Genomic DNA, 23,683 nt, shown 5'->3' with positions numbered 1-23,683 from the left:
GATTCTGCTATCATTTGAGTCTGAGTTTCTCTTTCACTCTCCAAGTCTCTTTATGGGGGTTTAGTTTCTCGTTGTTTTGAGTCTTTGTGTTTGTTTCCAGTTGGTTTTATTTGCTTTACAGCTCTGTGTTGTCACCTTGAGTCATTTTTGAACTAATAAAAACGCTGTCAAATAAACTAGCTGTACAGTGTGTCTGTACCTCCTCTCTCTCACCACTTGGTGACGCCATCACACCATTGTGTCAGACAGGTGTTACCTTCAAGTGCTGTTGGAAATCAGACAACCAGGAAATAAAAGGGGAGTTCCAGCTGTGGTGAAGAAGAGGAAGAATGATTTCTGAAAGACCTCAGAGAAAAACTGTTTTGACCTTTCTGAGACCAAGAACTTTGAAGTTACCTGCAAATGTCAGGAGCTGCAAGGAGGCATGGCTTTAGACAAGAAAAAAACCCTCCTGTTTTCAGACATTAAATAAAATAAGTTTAACATTTAATTGAGTTTTTTTGACAGTAGGAGTGCAGCTGTTTACGTCATACTTTTAATTTATTTCTGTTTTGTTTTTTTATGCACAAAACCAACAAAGATAAACCCCTCTTCCATGTTGGGATGAAGTTACCACAGCACCCTGGGGGATGACTCCTGGGGCCGGTTAGGGCTGGGCTCGACACAGACGTGAAGTAAAGAAGTAAACTGTGAGCGTCTGGAAAACGTTCTGAGTGGGTAATCATTTTTGGCAGCTTTTCATGCCTCTATTTTAGAGACAGGACAATGGATTGAGTCAGAAATCAGAGAGAGAGAGAAGGTCAGATTCAAACTTAGGCCAACTTGAACCGGCTAGGAGGACTATAACCTCTGTACATTGGGTGCGTACACTAACCGCTAGGCTACAGGCACCCTGTTGGGTGACTATTTTACAGAATCTATTTCTAATAAGGCGAGACGAGCTGGTGAATGTGTCCTTCAGGGAGATTAGACTAGAACACCGGAGGAGCGTAGAGCAGATAAGTGAATCCCTCAGTAGTTCTAAGGGACATGGCCTAAACCCTCTGGGAGATGTTCTGGGGTGGATTCTTTTCTGTTAATTTGTTGAAAGCGAGACCTAAAGACTCTGTAGTCGGTCAGTGATTCAGAGTGATAACTTTTCATTTAAGACTCTATTCGAAGTTACTTAAATAGGCTAAATCGTATACGAATGTTATATTTCCTGGTCCTATCGTTTAATATATTTTACTATTAATGTTATAAATGTTCTGTTTTTAACTCTTTAGATCTCTTTGAATTGTTTTGTGTTGGTTGGTGCTCTATAAATAAACTTTCCTTCCGCCTGTGGTTGGAAGCCCTAAGATGTACACCTCTAAATTTCGAGCTTTCTGCGGGTCCGTGAAGGCAGCGCAGGCGGACCTCCGTGTGTGTGTGTTTCTCAGCAGCAGTTTGGAGTTCTGGGCGGAGAACTGAAGAACAAACCTTTTCCCATCCTCACGTTAACTTGCTGTGGATCAGTTTATCTGGGATCGATTAGGCCTGATCAGATGTGATCACATCTATGGATTAGAGGATTAGGAGGTGAGTGTTTTCTCTGATGAAGCTTCGCGCTGAAACTTGTCTCTCTCAGGATGTTGGTGTGAAACTGAGCAGCTGTGTGATCTCTGACCTCCGCTCCGACTGAGGGAAACTTTATTCACCAGAAAAATAATCTGAACTCCTGAAACCAGACGAACTTTGCTCACTTAAGACGGATTAACGAAGCTGAGGAGGAGATCAGGCTGCATGTTTCCCTTCCTGCTTGATGGGATGTGACTTTATTCACTTCAAAAACAAACTTTAGTTTCCGGCTCAGTGGAAACAGCAGAAGACAGTGAACGTGTCTCTCCCTGACAAACTCAGATCGCATTAATTAAGTATTTGTTTGATTAATAATCGGGAAGATCTCGTGACTCTGATCATAAGAGACTTCAAAATGATCCAGACAAACATGTTTTAAGAGTCTACGAGCAAACAGTCCTGAAGAGTCTTTAAATAATACTGTAAATTAATTTTACCTGATAGTTTCACGAGTAAAAAACAAATTGGAATTTATATTTCGCTCGTATTAACCTTTAATATCGTTAAAAAGAGTAACGAAACCCCCTGACCAGCTGTTAACATCTGTAAACATCTGTGTGTGTTCTCGATCAATTCGGCTCTAGACCTCCACCTTTAAATCCAAAACTATTTAATTTATATTTATTGTGTTAGAAACGTGTGATTGCCCTCTACAGGTTGAAACCCACTACTGCAACTGAATTCTTCTATTGGCTGATCTGGAGGCAGTTGACCTATGCGCTGCCAGCTTTCGATAAAAAGCAAACTGTGAGGGGATCGAGTGGATCGAGAGAAATGTTTTTAACCGAAATCTAAGCAACTAGCCGTGAAATATGGCGACTGTTAAGTGTCAACACAGGGCTATTTGTTTAAACATGTAAAAGACGTAACATTTCAAACCTCCAGGGGGCAGCGTCTACCAATCAGAGATGTGTCCTCAGCACTTGCTGCCTTAGCTAATGATTCAAACTGATCTGGACCGCTGTGGTCATGGTCAAGGTCTACAGGAAACTCTGGAGGAGAGAAGGCCTCGACTTCAAACACCATTTCTGTCGCTAAAGTGTCATCGCTTCTTCTCGAGGCGTCACTAATGGCTAAATAACCGAGCTAAATGTTGAGGCTGATGGTAACGGCCCAAAGAAGTGAGTGGGCGTGTCTTATCCCCTCCTCCCCCAAGTCCTGTCCATGTTCACACGTTGATGTGCTGAACCCGTTTCTTTAAATTACAGAGTAGACGCACTTTAGCCGACATGCTGGTGTTTAGTTTCCCCTTTCAAAATAATGCACATCAGCGGCAGCCATCTTTTTTACTTACAAAACATCTCACTGACCAAACTCGCCCATGAACGATTGTGATTGGTCAGACTTTACTATCAATGTGAGGTTAGGGTCTGTGTCCATTACCGGATGTTTCTGTGCTGGCAGCGCCCACAACCTCCGTTTAGAGCGCTTCTCATTGCCGCTTACTGTTGCTAGGTTATGAAAGTCTGCTTAATAAGTGACCATATTTTTTTTTTAAAAGAGCTCTGTGTCTTAAACGATTAAATATACTGAAAGGGATTGAACATGCAGTATGTAAATCCCGCCACCAGGGGGTGCTCAGTCAAAACCATAAAAGAAGATGTCGTCGAGGCTTGCGGGGAATCATGGGAGTGATTCTCTTTGCTCCCCTCGAAGAGACGAGTCAGATTAGTTCCTCGCTCTCCTTTGTTGTTGACAAAGCTGATCCAGGAAGTCCCGCCCCTTCTTGGTTTTGATTGGTCGGTGAGGGAGAAGGGACATTGACGACCACAGAGGTGTGAACAGTGAACTTTTTTTAACTGAGAGAGCTAACATTATCATAAGTTATAAAATCATAACACGTCTTTCTCCCTCTCTCTCTGCAGACATGGAGTGTGTGTGTGTGTGGCTGCTGTGTGTGTGCGTGCTAAGCATATGTGTCGGGGATCACGCTTCACTGGACAGAAGTGACCACGCCCACCTGGACCACCATCACCATCATCTGGTTTCCAACGACGACGCAGCCTCAGGTAAAGGACACACAGCCTCTCTATGTTACCGTAACCACAGAGACAGAAAGTGGTTAGGGATCCCAAGCTGACGTCATACAGCTCTAAGGAACGGTAATAAACAAGGACAAGTTCTAATGGGACGACAGAGCGGCCATGACACACACAGCATGTTTACTGTTGCCGTGGAAACACCTGACATTCTGACAGCCCTGATTTAAAGGCAGGTTGTGTAACTTATCAGTAGAGCAGAGGGGCTTGATTAAAACGAAGGGGGTCTTCACTGAGCTCTCATCCTCTCATTAGGGAACAAATAAGTTCACAGTGAAGCTGCGAGGCTGTGTGACCATAGATATGTTGTTTCTCTGTGAAAAGAGGAAGACGAGGGCAACCTGTGGTTGTTGTGTAAACATGTAACAGTGTGTGACATAATTTAACTCAGAGAGAAACACCTGACCTCAACCGCCTGTGTCCTGTTAACCCCTAACCCTCACCCCCAACTCGTTTATCTACAGTGTGTGTGTGTCTGTGTGTGTGTACATGTGTTAGTAGGTAGAATTGATAGCGTAGCAGCTAACCGTTAGCCGCTGACCACAGCTTCCTGGAGAGTTCCTGCTGGGGATGTCACAGGAAGTGAGTTGGCAGAAACAGACTTGTGTTTCGACCCTCTGCTCTGAGCCAATAGGAAGAGAGAAAGGTATTCAAATGAGAGTGACATCACTTCCCAAGTTTTGTGTAAAATCTACTGTGAGTGAAATCAAATAAAGACACAAGCCGTACTCACACATGCAAGCTGAATTTTTTTAGACTTCAGGACTTCTGTCTCTGAAACCTTCTCCTCAGTTGTTTGTTCACTCATGTCCCATCGTGGTGAGCAGAAGAGAGTAAGAAGCAGATTCGTTATGAGCACAAAGATCGCAGTGAACGCCCTCCAGAGCGTCATATGAACGTCATCATCAGCCTTGCTCGCAGGAAAGGATACAATGTCTAAAAGATTAAAATAAATAAATGACCCATTTAAAAGCATGAAATCAGCCTCCCAGTATCTTTGTCCCTCCATACAACACCTCCAGGAAATTACAACAATCACATCATGGCAGCTGTGGCTCAGTGGTAGAGTCAGTCATCTTTCAACCAGAAGGTCGGGGTTCAATCCCCAGCTCCTGAAGCCACATGTGTGATGTGTCCTTGGGCAAGACACTTAACCCCGAGTTGCTTTTGCTGCTTTATGTGTGAATGTGTATGAATAGATAAGTTAATACTGATGGACTCGTTACACAGCGGCCTCTACCATCAGTGTGTGAATGTGTTGGTGTGACATGTGGTGTAAAAGAGCTTTGAGTTGAACGATACAAGCTCAAGTCCATTTCCCACATGAAGCAGAAAGAAACACACAGATATCCTTCGACTTGTTCCGCTTAGTAATGGCTGCTGGGACGTAGACAAGCGGCTGCGTCCTTAACGTAAAAGTTCACATACTGGTACAACGCGTGTTACTGGAGGATTCCTCTAGAGGGAGCACCAAATAAATCAGACACGATCCTGGATTTGCATGTTGTGATGTAAACAAACATGGCATAGTTGTGGACTTGATCTGGGTTGCGTTCAAATTGTCATTTTTGCTTAGGAAGGTTCCTAACTGAGTGAAATGACCCGGAAGCATTTAAGTGGCGGCCATGATAAGAGCTGTTCGAATTCTCTAAAAGCTAAGGAAAGGTGGGTCAATGCTTCCTTTATAACCTCCTTTAGCATAGGATACACTAGACCATCCTTTACCAAAGGAGATGAGATATGCCGCCCCACAATTCCTTGCGGCCGCAACATTTAAACGATTAACGATGATCGTAAAGTGACACAGATCATGTAAGAGATAAAAAGATAAGAGACATTTTTATCAGATGATGTTTTATTCAACATATTTCATTAAATTCAGAATGTTTTGTGCAGTTGTACATTTGTATGCTTCAAACATTCTGTATATCTTGCATTAATGTAACAATTAATTTCATACAATCATATTTATTTTGATGTTGATTTCTGAGTGGACAGGAATGTGATGGTTTCACTTTTCTTACTTGTAGCCTTGTAGTCTATATTGCTTTTATTTCAATCCCAACCTTGTGGTAATTAGGATTATTTCACCGGTTAAAAGGCACAGGGGAAAGTTTTTTAGATGATCTTTTAGTAGTCCATATTCTGAACATTGTAGTTTCAACACGGCAGACCCACGTCATTAACCTCCGCCGGCCAGTCGCATTTAATGACGTCGCCTAGTGGAAATGTGGTCGGATTGTCAGAGCAACAAGATCTCCTTTTCCTAAGTCCTTTATGAATTATCCTAACATCTTTCCTTAACCTCATGACGTTTTCCCCGGGGTTAAGGTAAAGTGGATAGTGAAAGGAGATAGGAGGGACAATTCAAAGGCACCCCTGGATCTGTTAACTTTTTTTCAAACTTTCCTCCATTCCACATCCCGTCTCATCACCTTCAGCTCTACACTGCTCCTAGTGGTTAGATGCATATTGCATCTCGCGGACTCGTAGCATTCATTTCTGAGGACGTGAACAACCAACGCTCCAAACCACCACAGGAAACGCGGGCTGATGTCATGCGTTCGTGTACTCATAGTTAAAAGCATGTACACTCTTAACGGTAAATGTGTTCTGTGCTCTCAGGTTAGCTCACTGACTGAAGATCTTTAGTTTTTTGGTACTTCTAAAGTATTTCCATCATTAAGATATCCAATTGTGTCATTTTAAAAACACGTGGTTTCAGAAAGTGTCAAGGATGTCGATGAGCTCGGTCGGGCCTGATGTGACTTTGTCTCGTCCTTCCTCCTTTTTAATTCTATTATCTCAGTATTTTTATCCTCCCAGCTGCTGACCGTAATCCTCAGACCTCTCACTCACCTGCCACTCTCTCTCTCTCTCTCTCTCTCTCTCTCTCTCTCTCTCTCTCTCTCTCTCTCTCTTTCTTCTTCTGTGGTGTCTGTTCTGACGTGAAGCTTCATCCTCAGATACCTGTGTTAAATGTTTTAATCTGGAGTTGAGCATCATGTTTCAGTGGCTCACAGGACGACGCTGCCCGAGTGACGTGTTTTAAACCACAGACAACATGGAGACAGCTAAGCCCCCCCACCCAAAGTGCCCAACCCCCCATATTTAAAATAGTTTTTTCTCTGCACATCTAGAGCTTTTAAATCCCTCCGTATAATGTTGCCATGGATACAGTGAGTGAACTGTGACCTCCTGCAACTTTTTACATCTGTGTTTGTTTCCATGAAGTCAGACGGCTCGTCCTCGGGGCGCTCTCTTCAGACGTTTCTATAACTGACAGGTTGGTCTTCTGCTGAGTGTGTCGTTTGTGTCCCGGCTGAAAGCAAAGTGTATCTCTGTGGATGTCGAGCGTCCCCTGTCTTAACGTCAGAAAGGGTCTAACTAAACTCCATTCAGAAAACAAGCGTTTTAAAGTTGTCTTCGTCTTGTCCTGCAGAGAGACGTGACGAGTCATGAAATCAGAGTTTATATAAATCCTCATTATGATGTGGTTGTTTCAGCGTCCGCTCAGCTTCTCTTTAAACAAACTCAAACTAGATGTTTTTATCTGACCTGAGTTCAGACTTCGTCCATCTCTGACGGAGACTCCAAAAGATTTGAGTTTGAAAGTAGAAGAGGGAAACAACACACACTCCTCATCTTTAGGTTTACACAGAGAGCACACACACACACAAAACACACACACACACAGCACACACACAGAGCACACACACAGAGCACACACACACACACATACTGAGCGATCATGCAGAGACTCTCTGGAGGCTCAAATGACCAAATGTAGGCATGAATCAAGTTCTCACTTCGTACAGTGTGTTTAAAGCTGCTGCGTTGCCATGACGACGGCCGGCATCAGTAGATTAGTGACTGGACGGATTCTAACTGCGGCTAACAGGAAGTGTGATGAAACTTGGAACTTAAAAACTCACTTAGGGGGTGGGGCCGTCTCTCTTACCCCACATGGTGGTAGGGCTAACAGTCAGAGAGGGAGGGGTTCACTTGAATGAAACATGTTTGAGTCTCTGAGTGGAACACAAACAAACTAAAGAACGTGTGAACACAGAGCTGAGAACAACAAACCCACAGGAAGTTTGACTTCACTTTTTAGAAAGGTATTTCTCACTGACATCTTTAGGAAGGATACGTTTAAAATCTGCTTTCTTAATATTACATATTACACCGTTACCCATCCATCCATTTTTTCCCACTTATCCGAGGTCGGGTCACGATGGCAGCAGGTGAAGTAAGTAACACAGACTGCCCTTTCTTCAACGTCTTCCAGCTCCTCCTGGGGGACTACGAGGCATTCCCAGACTGGATATATAATCCCGCAAGTGAACTCTGGGTCTACCTGGGGTCTCCTCCCAGTTGGGCGTGCCCTGAAGACCTCCAAAGGGAGGTGTCCAGGAGAATCCTAATCAGATGCCGGAATCAACTTAACTGACTCCTTTCGATGTGAAGGAGTAGCGGCTCTACTCTGAATTCCTCCCCCTCTCTCTAAGTTGAGCCCAGACCTCCAGACGAAACTTATTTCCACCGCTTGTATCCGCCATCTTATTATTTCCATCACTACCCAAAGCTCAGGCCCAACGCCTGGATTACTGCCGACAATAAACCAATCCGTCCGTCAATCTCACGGTCCATCCTACCCTCTCTGTGAACACGACCCCGAGATACTTAAACAATGATGCAAAGACTCCCATGGTTTTCTGTTGTCATGAAGAAAAAAACGACAATACTTCCTATCAACTTTTTGGTTGACGAGTGTCATCACTCTCCCATGGTTCTGATTGGACAAAAAAGACCTGTTTCAGCTGTCCCCAATCTCCCCTACATTTAGCTTCCTCATGTGTTGTGGCTCAAAGCAAAAAGAAGCTCTTTCCCCCCCTCTGGTCTGGACTTCAGTGAAACTGAGCTATGATGTGTCTCCGCTCTCCGACCCAAACAAAGATGGCAGCCGAAATGAATGGATGTTTACTCGTCCTGCGGCTGTTTTTGGCTCTTAGGGACAGAGAAGGACGTTTGTCACAGTGAGAGTCTGACAGAGAGAGAGAGAGAGAGAGAGACAGAGAGACGCTCCGACTTTGTACCTGCAGTACGAGTTCATGTGAACTCTCTGCAGACAGTTTCAGGTTTAATGCTTTTAAAAAAAACTCCTCTCTGTCAGTAAGATGTGTAGTGAGTGAAATGATAAAGTGAGCTTACTATATGATCATCTAACTTTAGATTCTGGTCCTGAATGCTCTGGATTTGTTTGGACCAGAGAAGGTAGGCGGTTTTAAGGCACCCTCACACGGCTGTTTTGGATGCCCCTCGGTTTGCCAGATATACGACCAGTTATCAGGTCAAACAAACAGGTGTTGCAGCAATGGAAGTGGGCAAGAGAAGTGGTTCAGATAGAAGTGATTGTACCCGACCTAAAAAGCCTCTGCATGTTTCTAATAAGCTCCACGAGCAGAAACGTGCTCAAACTAGGATCAATATTGGAGATGCTTTTGAAAAATGGAGAGAGGTTAGAACACAGAAAGGTTTACAGACTGATGCAGAGCTGGATAAACACTGAAGCTTCAGTGTCCACCACATGGCAACCTGCGTGAGCATCAACTCTAGAGAGGAGGGGGGAGACAGCTCTCTACAATGTTTACAGTTTAGACTGCAGTACCCATTTTAAACTCTAGGGGTCAGAGTTACATACTGCTCCTTTAAATAACTCTGTAGTATTAGTATTTGGTTCATTGGTGTGTTTGTGTTTGTGTGTTGTAGGTCTATGTGCGGTTGACCTGCAGCTCTGTCAGGATGAAAACTCTCTGCTGAGTTTCGAGGCGATCTGCAGCATCCACAAACAGATGGACGACGACGCAGACGGGACGGTGGACATGACCGAGACGGACGAGGTGACACAGAAGCTCAGAATTATATTAAGTCTGTTTTGATTCTAGTCCCTATTTTAGGATAAAATTTAAAGATGTTGGGATGTAAAGGAGAATATAAAGACTTGAGAAACGACACTCAGGTTCATATTAACACCCCCCCCCCCCCCCCCCCCCCTCTCCCCCCTCAGTTTCTCAGGGAGGATCTGAAGGATCACGACCCCAAAGCCAAACACAGCAGCTTCCACCGAGTAGACCTGCACATCAGCGTGGAGGACCTGTGGAGCGCCTGGAAGAGCTCCGAGGGTCAGACAGACGTCATCTTTATTTATTGTGTTTATCTAGAAGTTAACTCAGGAGAGAGAAAGACGGAGAGAGGGAGAGAGAGAGAGAGCGAGAGAGAGGGAGGGAGGAGACCCTCCTCAGAACAGATCAGTCAGCATGATGTTGATCTTTCTCTCTGCTCAGGAAGTGGAAACTTTGTGCCGTACTTTGGATAATATCAGAGAGAGACAGAGGGAGAGACACAGCGTAGAGAGAGAGAGAGAGAGAGAGAGAGAGAGAGAGAGAGAGAGAGAGAGAGAGAGAGAGAGAGAGAGAGAGAGAGAGAGAGAGAGAGAGAGAGAGAGAGAGAGAGCAGCTGTCTACATTGCCAAGATACCAAAATGTTGCCTACATGTTTGTACAATTTAAGCCGCGTTTCCACCAATCAGTTGGTTCAGTGTGGTACGGCAAACTCTGATCCTGTTTGTGTTTCCAGTCCACCGTAGCCTTACTTAGTAAGAGCAGTGTAAGCTGGATGGTGATAGCCGTGTCAGCTACTGTACAGCATGACATCATAGCAGTGCGACACAGTGTAGCTGCAAGAAGTAGAAGAAGAACGTGGCACAACTCAACTGGAGTTGACCAAGACGCTGAAAGAATTAGAGATATGTTAGCTTAGTCCGCTGTTCTCTGTTGAATATGAGACTGGAGACCTGATCATCATTCAAATAACAGAGATCGTACTAAGACAATGTGGTATCCTAAAGGTCAAAGGGTCAGTGTCACAGTAGTTTGCAGACATCATGAGAGACGTGTTGAAATGTGTTTGTTGCACACAGACGGACTCTACACAGTTTGTTTTTGTTTGAGACTCGAGTGAGACGATGACACAAGAGAGAAACAAACTGCAGGTCAATATAAACACATGCACAGACTGAAGGGGCGTGTGTGTGTGTGTGTGTGCGTGTGTGTGTGCGTGCGTGTGTGCGTGCGTGCGTGCGCGCTGGTTTAGTGTTTAACTGGACGGTGCAGCAGGTGGAGGACTGGCTGATCAACAGCGTGGAGCTCCCTCAGTACTCCGACAGTTTCAGGAGAGAACAGCTGGACGGGAGAGCGTTACCCAGGTCACACACACACACACACACACACACACACACACACACAGTAAGTAATCCAGTGAGTAAGAATTACAGTGAGTAATCCCAGGATGAGTCTGCAGAGGGCGCTAAACGGCTTGAAGCCGTTTCCCCAGACGGCTTCAAGCCTCTACGTGAGCCGGTGAAACCTCTTACATAGACTCTCTTCTCCGAAGACCTGGAGAGCAGCCCTCCCCTGACAGCCCTGCAGCGTTCTGCTGCCCCAGGAAGGCTTCCAGAGATCTGGCCAATCAGAAGAGAGTGGGCTCGTGGGGAGGGGGGTCTTAAAGAGACAGCAGCTGAAATGAGGGTGTTTACTGACGCCAGTATCAGATCAATAAGATCACGTAACACTGCTCTAAAGGTTTCACACACTGACCACATGAAAGGAGAACACGAGGAGGAGATGATGGGTTCCTGAAGGAGAAAATCCTCTTACTGGTCTACATAAGGAATTCTTAGATGTCGGATTTTCCTTTAACGCATAATTTTTCAGCAGAATCTCTGGGCTGTCACTTCCTGTGGATATTTACATCTACAGCTCAAACTTTGTATTGATGATCTCTGTGTGTGCGTGCATGTGTCTGTGTGTGTGTGCGTGTCTGTGTCTGTGTCTGTGTCTGTGTATGTGCGTGTGCGTGTGTGTGTGTGTGCGTGTGTGTGCGCGTGTCTGTGTCTGTGTGTGTGTGTGTGTTCCCTGCAGGCTGGCGGTGAAGAACACCACTCTGACTGTGTCCGTGCTGAAGATTTTAGACAGAAGTCACGCTCAGAAACTTCAGCTCAAAGCTCTCTACATCGTGCTGTTTGGACCTCCGCCAGGTCAGTGTGTGTGTGTGTCTGTGTGTGTGTTTGTGCTCTTTGTGTGTGTGTGTGTGTGTGTGTGTGTGTGTGTGTGTGCATGTGAGTGTGTGCGTGCGTGTCTGTGTGTGTGCATGTGAGTGTGTGTGTGCGTGTGTGTCTGTGAGTGTGAGTGTGTGTGTTGGTGCTCTTTGTTTGTGTGTGTGTGTGTGTCTGTGTGTGTGCATGCATGTGAGTGTGTGTGTGTGTGTGCATGCATGTGAGTGTGTGTGTGTGTGTGTGTGTGTGTGCATGTGAGTGTGTGTGTGTGTGTGTGTGTGTGTGCATGTGAGTGTGTGTGTGTGTGTTTGTGTTACATGAATCTCAATCTGAACTACAGATGTTGAAGTTTAGAGACTTCATGTGGCTACACTTTGTTTTAGTCCGTCCGTGTTTTCTGTTTTTGTATTCAGGCCGACATAACCGGTGGAAGGATCTGGTTCTGGGCGTTTCCGTTCTGATGGCGCTGGGCGGCTGCTGGTTCGCCTACGCTCAGACCAGGAAGTCCAGAGACGACCTGGGGAAGCTGATGAAGGACCTGGAGGGTCTGCAGAGGGCCGAGGAGAGCCTGATGGACTTGCAGGAGAAGTGAGTCCATGGGAGACGCAGCATCTCCGACATGTACAGACACAAACTGACACTGACCAAACTGTTACCCTGCTCGTAGAATGGTAACGTAAACGGTGTTTTCAGCCGGCACACTGACCTCTTCAGTCACCCCATACAGAGTGTTCACCTCGCTGGCCGGTTGGAGGCTACCTGCTCCCTGGCGGTGCCACAGTATGTGTTCTTCTCCTTCCTCTCCCGGTTTCCCCTTTTTGGAATGACAATTACAGACTACCGCCGCCTGCTGGCATGGAGAGTTATTTCCTCCCCTGCATGCGCAGAGCGTACGTGGTGGTTGGCCGTCGGCTGTAGTCTTTGCGGTGTGTTCTAGTGCAACTTTTTGGCCAAGACGTGAGGCGTGGTGAGGCGATGCCACAGTCGGCCTTCGTCACCACTAGTTCTTTGCTGTCTGCTCGGTGTGTCACGCCGTTAGAGGCTCAGGGATTAGCATGCTAAAGTTAGCTCCCTTAGTTTGTGTACCTGGTAACTTGGTAGTTAGTGGCTGTAAATATGTGGTAACAGTGAGTAAGGGGTTCAATAGAAGTGATGACTGATAGTAAACTCTGACGTTAGCTCGATGCTAAATTTAAACTGACGGATAAACAGCTGTTAGGTCACCTCCACCTTCTCCATCTGATGAAACACTCACGTTTTATAATTAAAATTAACCTTCAAACTGCAGTGTCCACGAGGAAGTAACTCATCTACTGTGTGTGTGTGTGTGAGTGTGTGTGTACATTGTCTCTGCAGAAGCTTTTTGTCTGAAGTCCTTATATGGGCAAAGAACAGCCCGCAGCTCAGTTTGCACACACACAGACACACACAGACACACACAGACACACTGACACACACACGCACACACACATTATTACACGTGTGTGTGTGTCGTGTTGTAACTTGCTGTCTCATACCTCTCAGTTCTTCTGCTCACTCTGTTTCCTCCTCACAGCTTCAGCTGAATACAATTAGTACAACTTGTGTGGTTACTGCACATGTGCAGAACTCCCAGAACCTCTACTATGACATTAGTGTTATTTTACTACAAGGGCGGTCAATTACAATAGTTAATCGTGATTAATCACATTTTAAATCCCATTATTTCAAATTTAAAAATAGAAATGGTTGTGCTTCTATTTTGAATGTTTGTCCTGTCTTTGTCAGCTGAGACTCCTTTACTTGCTGTGTGCTTTTATTTTGAAATAGAGTAAGGAGCTTCTGTAAAGTGGAAGGTTGTGTGTGTGTGTGTGTGTGTGTGTGTGTGTGTGTGTGTGTGTGTGTGTGTGTGTGTGTGTGTGTGTGTGTGTGTGTGTGTGTGTGTGTGTGTGTGTGTGTGTGTGTGTGTGTGTGTGTGTGTGTGTGTGTGTGTGTGTGTGTGTGTGTGTGTGTGTGTGTGTGTGTGTGTGTGTGCGTTCAGTGTCAGTAGATTAGATCCAAACAGGTGCTGCTGTACTTAGGACAGGTCACATATACTACACGCACACACACATTCCTTCATGGTCTGTCACAACAATGACCACCCCCCCGGCCGTGCCACTCACACACACACACGATGCAGACTGAGTCACAGCGCCTCCTGCTGGCAATTTAAAACACTCCAGCTGACTTTAAACTTACCGTCAACCTCTGGTGTAGAAAAATGAAGACAATGCGGAAGAAGAGATCTTCGGCGCCTTCCTTAGGGACCCCGGGTTAGAAACCATTAGAGGACTTAGAATATGTTTAATCAACAAGTTGTTCATTCTTTCTTTGTTTTAGTTAGAAACTAAAACTGTTCCATTCAGACACACCTACAGCCTGTCGCCTCTCATGCAGGTCACTGAAACAGATAACATGTTGTTGTCCCGTCAGGCTGCAGAAGGCTCAGGAGGAGCAGCTCTGCGTTCAGGTGGAGAAGGTGAAGGTGGAGAAGGAGCTGAGGGGCGAGATCAACTCGGCCAAACAGGAAGCTCAGCGTCTCCGAGAGCTCCGAGAGGGAACGGAGAATGAGAGGAGCCGACAGAAGTACGCCGAGGAGGAGCTGGATCAGGTAGACCACCAGCCGCCCGACCGACTGACCAACTGACGGACCGACCAACTAACTGCCCACCCACCCGACCATCTGACCAATCGACTGACCGAACACGACTCTACTACTCTACACTACTTGATGAACTGATTTCAGGGGTTAACTGGAGAGACTTTTTTTTGTATGAAGTCATCTTAATATAAAATCAATTCATCAAACTGAGCTATTGTCTACATGCATATCTGCTAATTCTCCCATAACAAAGGAAACATGTCGCCGGTGTGTGTGTGTCTCGTGTGTGTCTCGTGTGTGTTGTAGGTCCGTATGGCGCTGAAGAAGGCGGAGCGGGAGCTGGAGTCGCGGGCTCACTGGTCTCCCCCTGAGGCTCTGCAGAAGTGGCTGCAGCTGACGCACGAGGTCGAGGTTCAATACTACAACATCAAGAAACAGAGCGCAGAGAGGCAGCTGCTGCAGGCCCGCGAGGGGGTGACGACACACACTCACACACACACACACACATAGAGCATGCACACACTGATGAAGATGATGCTGATGCTGTTGCTGTGGGTGTTTCAGGCGGAGAAGATCAAGAAGAAGCGGAGCTCTCTGTTTGGAACATTTCACGTGGCTCACAGCTCCTCGCTGGACGACGTCGACCACAAGATTCTCTCCGCCAAGTGAGTGACCTTTGACCCTGAACTGGAAGTACGTCTTTAAAATGGTGAACCCTACTTTTCTAAACTCTGTTTGCCCTCCACATTGGTCAAGTAGCTGAAAGCTATGAATTTTGATGTGCACAAAAAGATACACTTTTAATAGCAGTAGCTGCTGCTGCTGAGGTTCTTTGTTTTGTATCCGCCCCTGATCCTCTTATTTACCGCCCCTCCCCCCTCCCACCCTCAGACAGGCCCTGGCAGAGGTGACGGCGGCCCTGCGGGAGAAGCTGCACCGCTGGCATCAGATTGAGTCTCTGACAGGTTTCTGTGTGGTCAGCAACCCGGGTCTGGGAGCGCTGGCTGCTGCACTGAACCTGGACCCGTCCTTCCTCGGTCTGCGACCTCCGACCCCTCAGCACCTCCTCCTCTCAGACGACCTTGACGACATGGACGAGGACATCCTGTCTCCTGGGACGCTGCAGTGTAAGTCATCGAGCAACAAATGTGGATTAATCCGCTGCTGAAAAAAGTCCCAAACAAATTTTCACACACTCTTTTTTTTCTGTATGACTTTTTTCTCCCGTGCAGATTGTAATGTGTTAGTCCGTCTACAGGGAATAATCGGGACAATTTTATGGGATGAATTAATCCATGTTGGTTACATTTGATGTTTTAAAAATCAGTAGAGATTTTAGGAGATATTGAATATCTCATGTAAAACAATCTTTAAATGAATGTTCACTTTGGAATTGTCCTTTAAATCCCCTGACAGCGTCACTAAAATCTTCACGTTTCTTACGGAGGCTCATGAGGAACACACTGTACAAGACATTAGCATTAAAAAGTAGTACACAGGTGTACCTGACCTGGTGTTTTCTCGTCATCTCTTTCCTGATTGGCTCCCCGCAGACGCTGCGTGGCAGATGGACCGGCGAGTGAGCGACCTCTGGCCCCTGAGTGGCATCGCAGACACCCAGTCGTCATGGAAACACTCCGGTTTGCTCCTCCCCCATCCAGCCCCTCCCCCCTCCCCCTTTGATTGGTTCATACCTCTGTCTAATCATCGATAACTTATCAGTTATGTCATGTAAGAGAGTCCGATGACGCGGTCAGGAAGTCCACCGCCTTCAGAATTAAATATGTAGCAGAAACGTGCTCAAACTAGGATCATTGAAAATTCCTTTGATTTTTTTTCTGATTGAAGGATATGGTATCCTGACCTCTCACCTCTCAGACGCCTGAATTGAAAGATTTTAACAGAACGCAGCATTCACATCTGAGAAAAGTCAAAAAGCAGAAAAACATCAGTGTGACATTTTACTGAGGATTTGAACTATATATTTGACACAGAGATTTGAGGTTAAGGTACTCTGAAAATAATCAATAAAAAAAAACCGCAACTCTGTATAATAATGTTAGCTTGTTAGCTTTACTTGCAGGCTTTCAGGAAGGTTAGCTGACTCTTGTCATTTAGCTAACATATCTTTGTTAAACCTCCAAGGGGGGGTTAATTAGCATTACTTATGCAAACTTACTAAACTGCACTTGTTATAGCACTTGTGTTCACAGCAATGCTAACACATTCGAAATAAAATATTTCAGAAAAAATTCTTTCTCAGATAGAGAGAGCTGAAGACTAAGATGTTCAATCAAAACAGATTCCCTGTTTTTTGTCTCACAAGCAGATGTTGGTATAATCTTCTCAACAGCAATGCAGATCTTTTAGCTGGAAGTTAGCATTCTAAAATGCATACAAAGCTGATGCTATGAGGGCGTTTTAATTTATGCACAATTCACAATCGAACAACGTGAAACAAAGGTAAAAAGACCTCCGAAAGAAAGCACTTTCACGATTGCACAAAACTCCTGAAAACTTCCTAAAACTTTATTAAATTTCTTGCTCACCAGAAACTCACCTGAGCACTAGAAAGTTTCCCATGCTAACGCTTCTGCGTGCAAATGTGAAAGGTACTCGTGATCATTAGAAAGTATTGCATATGCACCAGAGAGTTTCTGCCATTCTGACTCATGGGATGAGCTTATGTTCCTTTTCCATCTCTGAGAGCTGAAGATGTCTCAAAGAGTTTTACATGTGCAAAAAAAACTTTCTCATGAGCACGGCTGAGTTTGTTGTTTACCAGGAACATATTTTCATTTTAAAATGTTCACTTCATGTCTCTTTTGAGGCTCCATATAACTCACCCAAAAACCACAAACATATTCTAATCCTTCTATATCTAACAAGTGTTAGCCAGTCTGAACTTCAATAGAGAGAGTAGTTGTCATTTTTCCCTCTGACCTCCTCTGTCAAACTGCGTCACACATTAGTGAATATGACGGACAGCTGGTGTACATGTGAACGCCTCCTCACCTGCAAAGCTTCACCTTCCTCTTCCTCCACGACTATCAGCTGTTTAGATGTTTTCCAGAAGTGTCTCCTCCTCCTCCTCACCTTTTCCCTCACTGAGCACCTGGTTTTCTCTCCTCTTACACTAACATCCCCATACAGGTCTGCGGCAGATATGATTAAATGTTTATGTTGTCACGGCCGAATTTTCATTTCAAAGATCACATTTTCTTTTGAAAACATGCTGCATGATTAGTTTTCTTTGCAGCCTAACTCTTCCTCTTTACTCTGCTGCAGCTCAGAGTCTGATGCCCCTGCGACAGAGGATAGGAGACCCCGCTGGGATGTTCAGCTCTCAGAGGTTGGTTGAAGGGCGGGATTTACCAAAACAGGAAGGGTGTGGCCTTATCTCATCGTCCCGCCCTCCCAGTGGTCAACCCCGGCAGAATCGCAGCCGCTCCATTGGCCAGCTGGAGTTCCTTCCTGTGCCCTCCCCCTCCCTCTCCTCCTCCCTGTCTCACCCCTCGATCGGTCCCTCTTCTCCTCTTCACCCCCCGATTTTCTCGTACTGTCCTCCGCCTGCCGACTCTTCTCCTTCCTCTTCCTACACTGAGGGCGCCAGCCATTTCTCTGCTCTGCTCCTCCGTTCTTCTTACTTCCATTCTATGGAGGCGACGTCCGGCATCCCACCTGCAGGGGGCGCTGCAGCCAGCCCGAGGAAACGCTGTCGTTCTGGCAGCTTTGGGTACCTTCCTCTGCATGGGAGTCTTGTAAAGATAGTTTAGATGTGTTCGTTTAGATAGTAACTAACACGGCTAATGATGACTAACTCGCAGACACAGATTCGGTCTGAATTTGAGCGAACTGTTTACGCACTCTTTTAGATTCTTCGTTGTCTCACATTCGTGAAATATTTCTGGTAAATCCACGTGAGGTCATGATTTACATGTTTGAGAAGTTTAACGAGTTGTAAGGATTTAAAGTTCATGAGTTCTTTGAGCAATTCAAAGTTTGACAGGTTTTTAGGTTTTAGAGTTCATAAATATCACAGATTATACGTTTTTACAGTTTTTACATCTACTCAAATGTAGATTTTGAGTTTTAGGAAGTTTACGGATGTAAAGAGTTCCACGATGAACAGAAAGTTTACGAGTGGTTAGGATTGAGAGTTTTTGGGCACATTCTCGTAGGGCAATCCGTACCGTGCCAAAGCAAGTTTGACCCCCAAAGTCTAGTTTGTTTGACTAGTATGAGTGCTCTGATCCGTGCTCAAGAACGGTACACTTCCTTGGCCCTGGCATGCTTTCAAGAGGTGTGTTTCAGTACGATATAGTTCATGCACAAGAACAAGCACAGGTACACAACGTGGACAGCCTTCATTCAGGAGAAACCCCGGAGTGTTCTGTCTGTAACTGATTAACATGACTCTCATTAAGACACCAAGTCAGTAAAGTAGCCTTCATCGCCACCAGTTCTTTGGCGTCTGCTTGGTGTGTCAGGGCCTTTATAGGCCAAACATGAGATTTTATTGTCCGTCTCAGTTTTTCTGAACAATCATCAGGGTTGAGTGCTGCTTGGTCTCCTAACTCTCCCTGCTCACTGTGTTCCTCCTTACTCTGTTTGGTCTGTCTTTAACTCTTCAAATCTGTTTTCTGATTCTATTAATCCTCTGACGTCTGCGTCACATCAAGTCAAGCGTAGTCGAGTCAGGTCGGATGTAGTCAGGTCTGATATAGTCAGGTCTAGTCTGGTCTGGCATAGTCAGGTCTGGTCTAGTCAGGCCTGGTCTGATCTGGTCTGGTCTATTCAGGTCTAATCTGGTCTGGTCTAGTCAGGTCTGGTCATTCTTTATCAAGCTGAGTTGAGCATCATCGAGTCGAGTCCATCAGAATCAGTTTGAGATATTCAGGTAGAGTTTACCCAAGTCCGGTCTCGTTTAGACATGTGGAGCTGAGTTGAGTCAATCTGTGACCTGATGATCCAAGTCCAGTTGAGTTAGCCGAGTCAGATCAAGATGAGTGAGGTCTGTTTGGTCGAGCTGAGAGAGGAAAGGTAGTCGCGTAGAGTCAAATCAGTCTTAAGTCAGCTGGAGTTAGGCCAAGTCGGTTTGACACGAGAAAGGTCGAGGCTCGTCGGGTCAATCCAAATCTGGTCAAGTTGGATTGCCCAGACGGAAGAAGTCCAGTCTGGTCAGGTCGTGTTTAGTAGAACAAGCCAAGTCAGTTCACCAGGTTCAGTCGATCCAAGTCCGGTCAAGTTGAGCAGAGATCGATGAGATTTAGCTCACTCAGGATCAGTGAGGTTGAGATGAGCTTAATCAGGGGAAATCAAGTCAATCGAGTCAGATTAAGTGATTAGCATTTTCTATTCCTCTTTTTCTCACTCCCTTCCTCATTCTTCCTTTCAGGGATATCCTGAACCGCTCGGACTCTGACTCCGCCCTCCCTCTTTCTCACGAGGAATCAAGATGTCTCTACAGCTCCAAACAACCCTTCCTCCTTTCCTCCAGGCTGCACCCCCTGCATGGTCAGGGCTCCGGGGGAGGAGGCCTGGAGAAGAGCTCCAGTCTGGGGGAGCTAAGAGGCGGCTCTGCGGCCGCGCTTGCCTCGTCCTGCTCCACCCGCTCCCTCTGCGTCACGTCCAACACCACCAACAGCCCGGCCATCTTCCCGTCATCCGCCTCATCCAGCTCGTCAGGCAGCGGGAGGGGGGCGGGCCTCCCGCTCCCGACCAGGAGGAGTCCTGTGGAGGAGGACATGGGCGAGGAGAGCGAGTCGTCCAGCAGCCGAAGGAGGAACGCTTTTAATAAGATCTTTAAGAAGAAGCAGGGACGCCACTGAAATACAAACGGACCTGCTTTTATCTGCTACAGACTCACGTTTCGAATCCCAAATCTTTATCTCGGTGAGCGAACCGTCACACACAGGGAACAACCGTTTTTTCCGCTCTTGATCCTTTTCTGTAAACTTTTCAAAGTCTGACTCAACTGGACAAAAAAAAAAGACAAAGGACGCCTCTCAAAGATGGAAGGACATTTCTTCAGCGACAAAAAGTGAAGAAAAAAGAATGAAGGGAAGACCTCGGACCGTAAAACAGAAAATTTGATTTTTTTCTTCTACAAAGAAAATATGACAGCGTCAAGATTATCTTGTGTCTTGATGTAGGTTAAGTAAGGAGCCCTCGAAGGCTCAGGTACGAAAACATCTGTACCCACAGTGTACAAATCTGTGCGCACAGTTTCCTAACATTTGTAAACCGTGCCCACAGCTCTATAGAATATTCTGTGTGCATGAATTTGCATTGCACGTCCGTATGTACTGATTGAGGATGGTAAACTGTGTGCACAACAATGGAAACATTGCGCACAATTGAAAACTGTGGGTACGGATTTGTAACCAGCTTTTTATTTTTCTTCACCTCAGCACGTGGGGCTCCGTAGAGAAGGGATGAGGATGTTTCTTGTCCAGTCTTCTTTCTGTCAGGGTGAATAATTCTCTAATAAGCAGATGTAGAGCATTGTTGGTGGATAAAAAAAGAGCACTTATGTTTATTCGATATATATATATAAAAGTGGTGGATACAAACTTCAGACTGTCTCAGTTTCATTTTCAAAGCAGCACATTTTATTCACGAAGCGATATACTGGTTAGCTAACTCCAGCCTGGTACGGTGAACCAAAGCGTCAACCTCTGGTGTTGAAACATGAAGGCGATGATGAAGTGTAAAATCGTGCAGTTCCTCAAGTGTCCACTAGAGGCTAGCTGCAAAAGCACAGGAAGTCAAATACACACCCATTCAAAAAAGCCTGTTTTTACAGGAGAGATTAACATGTTTACAGCCTGGTTCAAAAAACCAAATAGGTCTGATTAGCTCATGTCTCGATCGACACACACTGTACGTGGGGGTGAATGTTTTGATGACTCGTCAGTTTTGATTTGATGAAGGATAAGAGTTATTCACAATAAGTCGTGTAGCTGACCTGATTGACAGGCGGGCGCGTGTAACGGTTTGTCTGGAGGCTTAAAACCCGCCTCAGCTCCAGATCTCAGCCTGTTGTTAGGTTGACTGAAAGTTAGGGTGAGTCAGCATTTCCAGCATGGAGACCGCCATCGATGGGACTCCAGCGCCCCCTGCAGGAACAGACGGGTGACGTCACTCAGGCTTCAAACATTCATATTTACAGTCTGTGGGTGCATCAGTAATTAACAGTAACTGTTTTGTCAATAAGTTGCCAATTGTTTGTTAGCTAAACAGGCTTTAAATAAAATGTTCTCATTAAAACAAAAGTCCTGCAATCTCTGTTATTTCATCATCAATAACATTTATTTATCAATTTAGACCATGTGCAGAGGTTTGAAATTAAAAACAGGATTTGTTTTACTTTGGAGTACCAAGGACTTCTATGTTTGTTCCTGTGGTATCAAATTAAGTCTGGATATTGTTTTGATATGAGTTTTGATCGTGAAAACGACTAAAGCCCAGATTATCTTTTTGTACAACTGAACCTTGAACCAAACATTTCTCAGGTTGAAGTGCTGGCTTCTCTGACAACAATGCAGCAGCCAGTATGTCCTCTGTCTAACTTTAGATTATGGTCCTGAATGGTCTGGATTTGTTTGGACCAGGGAAGGTAGGCGGTTTTAAGGCACCCCCACACGGCTGTTTTGGACGCCCCTCGCTTTTCCAGATATGAGAGCAGTTATCAGGTCAAACCAACAGGTGTTGCAGTGATGGAAAGAAAACTGGTTCAGACAGAAGTGATTGTAGCCGACCTAAAAAGCCTCTGCATGTTTCTAATAAGCTCCACGAGCAGAAACGTGCTCAAACTAGGATCAATATTGGAGATGCTTTTGAAAAATGGAGAGAGGTTAGAACACAGAAATGTTTACAGACCGATGCAGAGCTGGATAAACACTGAAGCTTCAGTGTCCACAACATGGCAACCTGCGTGAGCATGGACTCTAGAGAGGAGGGGGGGAGACAGCTCTCTACAATATTTAGAATTTAGACTGCAATACCCATTTTAAACACTAGGGGTCAGAGTTACATATTGCAAGACTTGAACAAACTCCAACCACCGTTTTATTTTGACAACCTCGAAAATGTGTCTTCTCATTTTAAAAGACAAAAAAGTTTTGATGTCTCAAAGTAAGGTTAAAGTTCAAGACTTCAGTGATTTTATTATTTAGATTATATTTATATCCTTTTATCAAGATTTGAATGATGAACTTTTTGTCACTGTTTGACGCTCATCTGTAGAGGAAATGACACGCACACACACACGCCCTGATGTTCTGTGGGATGTGGAGTTCACTTACTCTGAACAAAATGTCTCAATGTGTTTATTTATAGCGAGCAGCTGTCAGTGAGAGCTGCTGTGTGAGGACTACTAACCCTTTCACATGATGCCAGTGCATGTTTTTATTTATTGAAAAATATTTTCTTTCAGATCATGATCATTTGTTTCTCTTCTTTTTCCATAAATGTATATTTTTTTCATAAATATTTTGGCTTCTTTTCCTCAAGTTTTTGACGTTCATAGTTTTTATGCACAACTGAAAGTAACAAGCTCCGAAACAAAGAGTTTCTAATTCATTAATATCAGATTAACCCTTTAAGGCATGAAGAGGTGGCGTTTGATGGTGCATTCAATGACCTGTCATGTCAGCAGTGTCAGCTGCTCTGGAGATAATGTCATCATGAGGCAGAAGTTTGACCACCAGGTGGCAGCAAAGAGCCTCTGAGGAACAGACATGAGAGCTTCATGTTTAAGGGTCACCTGTTGTCACGTTTGATTGATTAACAATTCCACCTTAAATTCATCATTTGACGTCTGCAGTGAATTTAAGGAACAATTCCAGAAATTATCCTGGAGTTTTAATCAAATTAATTAGTCCAGGATTAACAGAATCTTTATTAAAGTAAATTTATAACCTTTACTAAACCACGTTGGTCCCATTGAGATTAAGAAACTCTTTTTTAAAGGAGACTTGACCGAGACCGTCGGCAGCACAAACACAAAGTTACAGATGGAGACACAAACAGAGTACAATTTACAAAACACGAACATGCATTAAGAGAGACATATCATTGAGTCAAATCTGAGAGTCAGTCGTTCAAGCAGTCGAGCTAAAAACATCCACATCCTGTAGAATCTGCTTCCAGGTCTTTCGTTGTAGATTTAAAAACCTTTAAGGACTCCAGCTCCTTGAGTTTTAAGTCACTCTGCAACAGATTTCAGGCTGAGGGCGAAGAAAACCCAAAGACCTTTTCTTAGTTTCTGTCCGAGCGTTTGGGACAGAGAGCATGAAGAGGTCC

The 23,683-nt window shown here is 45.0% G+C and overlaps 1 protein-coding gene across 2 annotated transcripts; it reads left to right on the top strand.

Moving 5' to 3' along the window:
• The first annotated feature begins 1,391 nt into the window (after nucleotides 1–1,391).
• LOC109983544 (stromal interaction molecule 1) lies at nucleotides 1,392–20,954 on the top strand. 2 transcript variants are annotated; one of them, XM_020633302.3, is made up of 14 exons: nucleotides 1,392–1,560; nucleotides 3,465–3,608; nucleotides 9,408–9,538; nucleotides 9,706–9,820; nucleotides 10,791–10,902; nucleotides 11,618–11,733; nucleotides 12,165–12,339; nucleotides 14,206–14,383; nucleotides 14,681–14,848; nucleotides 14,939–15,039; nucleotides 15,266–15,501; nucleotides 15,928–16,014; nucleotides 17,663–17,726; nucleotides 19,773–20,954. In XM_020633302.3, exons 2-14 carry the CDS (start codon nucleotides 3,467–3,469, stop codon nucleotides 20,203–20,205), a joined length of 2,058 nt encoding a protein of 685 aa, XP_020488958.1. In that variant the 5' UTR covers nucleotides 1,392–1,560; nucleotides 3,465–3,466; the 3' UTR covers nucleotides 20,206–20,954. The 2 variants fall into 2 exon arrangements, with proteins under 2 accessions (XP_020488958.1, XP_020488959.1); XM_020633303.3 differs by lacking the exon at nucleotides 15,928–16,014.
• The last annotated feature ends 2,729 nt before the right edge of the window (nucleotides 20,955–23,683 follow it).

The sequence above is a fragment of the Labrus bergylta genome, chromosome 14, assembly GCF_963930695.1.
Source record: "Labrus bergylta chromosome 14, fLabBer1.1, whole genome shotgun sequence".
Lineage (NCBI taxonomy): Eukaryota > Metazoa > Chordata > Actinopteri > Labriformes > Labridae > Labrus > Labrus bergylta.
This window is presented reverse-complemented; position numbering and strand designations above follow the sequence as displayed.

Excerpts from the sequence above, each read along its gene's own strand:
- LOC109983544 (XM_020633302.3), top strand. The coding sequence starts at position 3,467 with ATGGAGTGTGTGTGTGTGTGGCTGCTGTGTGTGTGCGTGCTAAGCATA. Across the intron at positions 16,015-17,662 it reads GTCGTCATGGAAACACTCCG|CTCAGAGTCTGATGCCCCTG; the intron begins GTTTGCTCCTCC and ends ACTCTGCTGCAG. Across the intron at positions 17,727-19,772 it reads GGGATGTTCAGCTCTCAGAG|GGATATCCTGAACCGCTCGG; the intron begins GTTGGTTGAAGG and ends TCTTCCTTTCAG.